The sequence below is a fragment of the Prionailurus bengalensis genome, chromosome E2 (genome assembly GCF_016509475.1).
Source record: "Prionailurus bengalensis isolate Pbe53 chromosome E2, Fcat_Pben_1.1_paternal_pri, whole genome shotgun sequence".
Taxonomy (NCBI): Eukaryota; Metazoa; Chordata; class Mammalia; order Carnivora; family Felidae; genus Prionailurus; species Prionailurus bengalensis.
This window is the reverse complement of record NC_057352.1, coordinates 5,461,180-5,466,845: the sequence shown is the minus strand read 5'-3', so window position 1 is coordinate 5,466,845 and position 5,666 is coordinate 5,461,180. Positions and strand designations below refer to the sequence as shown.

Here is a 5,666-nt window from a genome sequence, read left to right as displayed (position 1 = left end):
GGAGAGTGAAGGCCACAGGTATCTGGGGACTCCTTCCCAGAGAATGATGATGAATGTAATAAATATGGGGAAGTCTTTTATCAAAACTTCAACCTTATTACACACAGGAGTATCCCTAAGGGAGAGAATCATTATAAATATATTGAATGTGGGAAAATTCTTAACCAGTCTCCCAATGTTGGTGGTCATCAGAGGATTCATGTGGGAAGAAACCGTTGCAGATATAATCAACCTGGGAGCATGTTTAGTCATTCATCAAGATTCAGTACAGGTCAGACAACTGGTACAGGAGAGGAAAGTTATATAGGTAACGTATGTGGTAAAGCCTTTGACCACCAGCAACTGCATACTGGACAGAAACCTACAAATGTGAAGAATGTGGCAGGATCTTTAAATTGTCTCAACCCTTATTCAACATAAATTAACTCATACTGGAGAGAAACCTTACCAATGTAAGGAATGTGGCCATGTCTTTAACCAGTTCTCCACCCTTACAGGACATCAAAGAATTCATACTGGAGAGACACCGTACAAACTTCAACGATATGGTAAGACCTTTCGGCATCATTCACAACTTTCTGAACATCACACGGTTCATGCTGAGGAGAAACCTTACCAATGCAAAGAATGTGGCAAGGCCTTTAACTGGCGCACAGCCCTTAGGAGACATCACAGAATCCATACGGGACAGAAAACTTACCAATGTAAAAAATGTGGCAAGGCCTTTGTGAACTTCTCAAACTTGACACAACATCGCAGAATTCATACTGGAGTGAAACCTTACCAATGCAAAGAATCTGGCAAGGCCTATACGCGACAGTCAAGCCTTACCAAACATCACAGAATTCATACTGGAGTGAAACATTACCAATGTAAAGAATGTGGCAAGGCTTTTGGGTCCTTCTCAAACTTGAAACAACATCGCAGAATTCATACTGGAGTCAAACCTTACAAACGTAAAGAATGTGCTAAATCTCTTATCTGGCACTCAGGCCTCAGGACACAGGACACAGTTAATAGTGGAGAGAAACCTTACCAATGTAAAAAATGTGGCAAGGCCTTTAGCTGGCTCTCAGCCCTTACAGTACATCACAGAAGTCACCCCGGAGAGAAACATTACCAATGTAAAGAATGTGGTAAAGCCTTTTACTGGTACTCAGCCATTAAGTTACATCAGAGAATTCACAGTGGAGAGAAACCTTACCAATGTAAAGAATGTGGCAAGGCCTTTAGCCAGAAATCAAACTTTAAAGGACATAAAATAATTCATACTGGACAGAAACCTTACCAATGTAAAGAATGTGGCAAGGCCTTTACCTGGTCATCAGTCCTTAAGATACATCGCAGAATTCATAGTGGAGAGAAACCTTACCAGTGTAAAGAATGTGGCAAGGCCTTTTACTGCCCATCACATCTTGATGTACATCAGAGAGTCCATACTGGAGAGAAACCTTACCAATGTAATGAATGTGGCAAGACCTTTAACCAGAAATCATACCTTAAACAACATAAAGTAATTCATACTGGACAGAAACCTTACCAATGTAAAGAATGTGGCAAAACCTTTAACTGGCAATCAGCCCTTAAGTCACATCACAGAATTCATAGTGGAGAGAAACCTTACCAATGTAAAGAATGTGGCATCGCCTTTAGCTGGCTCTCAGCCCTTACAGAACATCACAGAATTCATACTGGGGTGAACCCTTACCAATGCAAAGAATGTGGCAAGGTCTACACGCGATATTCAAACCTTAGCAGACATCATAGAATTCATACTGGAGTTAAACCTTACCAATGTAAAGATTGTGGCAAAGCCTTTAACTGGCAATCGGCCCTGAAGGCACATCACAGAATTCACAGTGGAGAGAAACCTTACCAGTGCAAAGAATGTGGCAAGGCTTTCATCCGGCCCTCAGCCCTTACAGTACATCACAGAATTCATACTGGAGTGAAACCTTACCAATGTAAAGAATGTGGCAAAGCCTTTAACTGGCAATCGGCCCTGAAGGCACATCACAGAATTCACAGTGGAGAGAAACCTTACCAGTGCAAAGAATGTGGCAAGGCCTTCATCCGGCCCTCAGCCCTTACAGAACATCACAGAATTCATACTGGAGTGAAACCTTACCAATGCAAAGAATGTGGCAAGGCGTATCCGCGACAGTCAAGCCTTACCAAACATCACAGAATTCATACTGAAGACTGACTTTACCAATGTAATGAATGTGGAAAGACCTTTTCCCCCGAGGCACATCTTAATGTACATCACAGAATCCATCTTGGAGAGAAAGGTTACCAATGTCAAGACTGTGGGAAGGCCTTCTCCCACCAGGCACATCTTAATGAACATCACAGAATCCATACCAGAGAGAAACCTTACCAATGTAAAGGATGTGGGAAAACCTTTCTTCACTGTTCATCCTTGACTTATTAACATAGAATTCATACTAGAGCAAATCTTCTAAATGTTAAGACTGTGACAGAATTTCTAAGGATTCCTCAACTCTTATTCCACATCAGATAATTCATACTGAAGAGTAATGATACCCAATGATACCCATTGGAAATTGTTAAGATAGTAAAGCAATGCTTTACAAGTAAACCCTGATTCTTCCAGAGAACATATACTGGAGATGATCTTACCAATACAAAGAATTAAGCAAGCCTTTTAATCAGTACTCAAGCCTCATCCTATATCACAGACCTCATACTGCAGAGAAAACTTACAAAGAATGTGGTAAAAAACGTTTCAGACTGCTCAAGCCTTACTCATTGCCATAGTTCCTGTTGCACAGAGACATTACAAATGTAATGAATGTGGCAAACCTCTAGCTGGATCTCACAACTGTCTCAATATCACAGTTATGATACAAGAGCAAAACTGTAAAATGTAAAGGGAGTGGCCATACCTTTAACTGGAATTCAATCATGACTCAGTATCCCCAAATGCCTACTTGGGGATAATGTATGAATAAGGAAAGACCTTTTTAAATATACACTTCAGAAAACAAAACCATACAGAGAGGAAAGTAACCTGAAAGATATAGTTAGTCGTCTAATTACCTGAACATCAACTGTCAATAAACGTCACAGAATTCACAGTAGAAAGAAGTACATTGGCCACTCTATTCAGACATTATCTCCATAAAAATACTTAACCATATGGGATAAAACAAAGTTGAACACTTAGATAACGAATATGCGGGTATGCCTGAAAATAGAGAAGGGGCGGTGTTTTGCATAGGAATAAGTAATTTCAATGTGCTTTTGTTTTACCTTGGCCCTGTTTAAGATGTTGACTACAAGTATTAATGTATTTGTGCTCTGAAATCACTTCACAAAACTCATTGATTCCTAGTGGGTGTTGAAAGTATGTGGCTGATTCTTCCTGCATCAAAGATATCAGATGCCCTTCCCTCTTAGGTGGGACTCCTGCATACCTGATCTTCCATGGAAGATGAAGGACAATATGATGTAGAATCTATGAACAAGCTTAAATAGAGGTGTCGTTTATGTTTCTAACACTGATGTAAGTTATTATGAAATGGGTTTTCAGAACATCATTCTTGAACATTTATTAAAACTAAAAATGTTTCTGAATGTTACAAATAAAATGTTTTGTTTATTGGTTTTGTGCAGTCCAGGCACATACTGAGACAAGTTCTTAACAGATGTAGTTAGAAGCAGAGAATACCACTTGATGTGGTTGAAAGGAAGAAACCTTCACACATATCAGAAAGGGAGTAACTAACTCTTCCCTAACATGGCATAGGATTGTACACTGACATCTTTTAAGAATTACCTCAGGTCTCAAAGAGTTTTAGTATGCAACATTAAGGTGTTAACAAAATAGATTTTAAAAAGATGTCTCCTTAAAGCCTCTTGGTAACCACAAAGCAAAACCTGTAGTAGATACACAAAACCCAAATCAAAAGGAATCAAAGTACACCACTTTAGAAAATCAACAAATCACAAAGAAAAAGACCAAAGGGATAAGAAAGGGGCAAATAATTGTACAACAGCTAAAAACATGGAAAACAATGACAAGAATAACTCCATCCATACCTATGTCAATACTTACTTTAAATATAAAGGGACTAAATTCTCCAACCAAAAGATACATTGGCTGAAAGGAAAGAAGTACACAAACTAAGGATACGTGCTGCCTTCAAGAGACTCACTTCAGCTGTAGGAACACACTCAGGCTGAAAGCACAGGTGTGGAAAAAGATCTTCCATGCCAATGGAAAACAAAAGAATGTGGAGTAGCCATGCTTCCATCAGACAAAACAGACTTTAAGCCCAAGACTGTAAGAAGTCACAGTGCATGTCCTTACAAAATAGAGGGGTCACCTCATGCAGCGTTTTTAGTTATGTGGTGTTTGGCAGAATGGCAATAAGGTTTTCACCCATTTTTGTTTGGGAAGGACACCAAGAGTGTGTTCGTGTAACTCATATAGTGTTTAACACTTTAAAAACCAACACATTTTTCCATTAATGTTGGTGGTGTTTGTGCAGGTATCTGAATTGTAGCTTGTGTAATGTTTATGAACATCTGTATCTTAGGAGTCTCCTAAATGGCTAGTTGATATTCAAAGACCTATTCCTGTGATTTGAGGGTTGGGGGTAAAAAAAGAACCCTGAATGACACTTTGAGAAACACCTATCGCTTCCAGGTTTTGATGAGTGTGGAAAAAAACAACTGTTGCAATGAAAATGTGGGTACTGTACTGTAACAAGTGACCAATGGTTTCTGAAAACCAACTTGTAGAAGCTAATAAATCTTTCCCACAGTATTCCATTTGCTAACCTCTTGCTGTAATACACTGCATTTTTTTCATCTCACATGTCATTTACTTTACATTGTTATCTCATGTTTTAAGCCCCCAAATAAGCTATTGGTCCTTTCAGGCAGGTTACCAGAATACCTCTCTGTAAAATTCCTAATATTCAATTCTGAGGACTTTTCTTTGTATGAAATTGCCAATCATCACTTTTTATGGATCACCTTTGCAATACTTGTGCTGGTGGATTTATTTTCATGTTGGGTTCTTTCTGAAATGATAGATGAAAACCTTACATTCTACTTGGCTCACACTTTGTAGACCTCCGTACTTGTTACTAAAGGTTTTATACATTATATATGTATTCACCAAATAGAAAACATGAATCCTTTCATGTTGGAGAAAGGTAGCTAATGCATGTATTTAGATTTTGTCCGTGTTACCTTAAAGCGATAGATTTGTATATCCATGTAGTGTCTGCATTGACAAGACATTTAATTGTGTTTATTGCTTTTTACTCCTTGAGCTACTTAATAATCTTTTTGTGCATCTGATTATTGTGTTGATGTGGTCAACGTTTGGTACATTAGAGTTATTTATTTTTAAAATCTTGTTTTGTTTGTTATATATATACATATATATATATGTGTGTGTGTTATATATATATACATATATATATATGTATATATATATATATCTTTTATAGTTTTTTAAAGAAATACAACCAGCTTTCCCTAAAAAAAGAATAAATAGAGGGGTGCCTGCTGGCTTAGTGAAGTAAGCTGCTGACTTCAGCTCAGGTCATGATCTCGCTGTCTGAGTTCGAGCCCTACATCGGGTTCTATGCTGACAGAAGCCTGAAGCCTGCTGCAGATTCTGTGTC

The 5,666-nt window shown here is 38.3% G+C and overlaps 1 protein-coding gene across 1 annotated transcript; it reads left to right on the top strand.

The window, feature by feature from the left end:
• Positions 1-427: 427 nt before the first annotated feature.
• LOC122495239 (zinc finger protein 850-like) lies at positions 428-4,808 on the top strand (the record flags this gene model as incomplete). The annotated part of the gene is made up of 1 exon (XM_043600989.1): positions 428-4,808. A coding segment is annotated over one exon (1,779 nt), but the record flags the coding sequence as incomplete, so codon positions are not given.
• Positions 4,809-5,666: the final 858 nt, after the last annotated feature.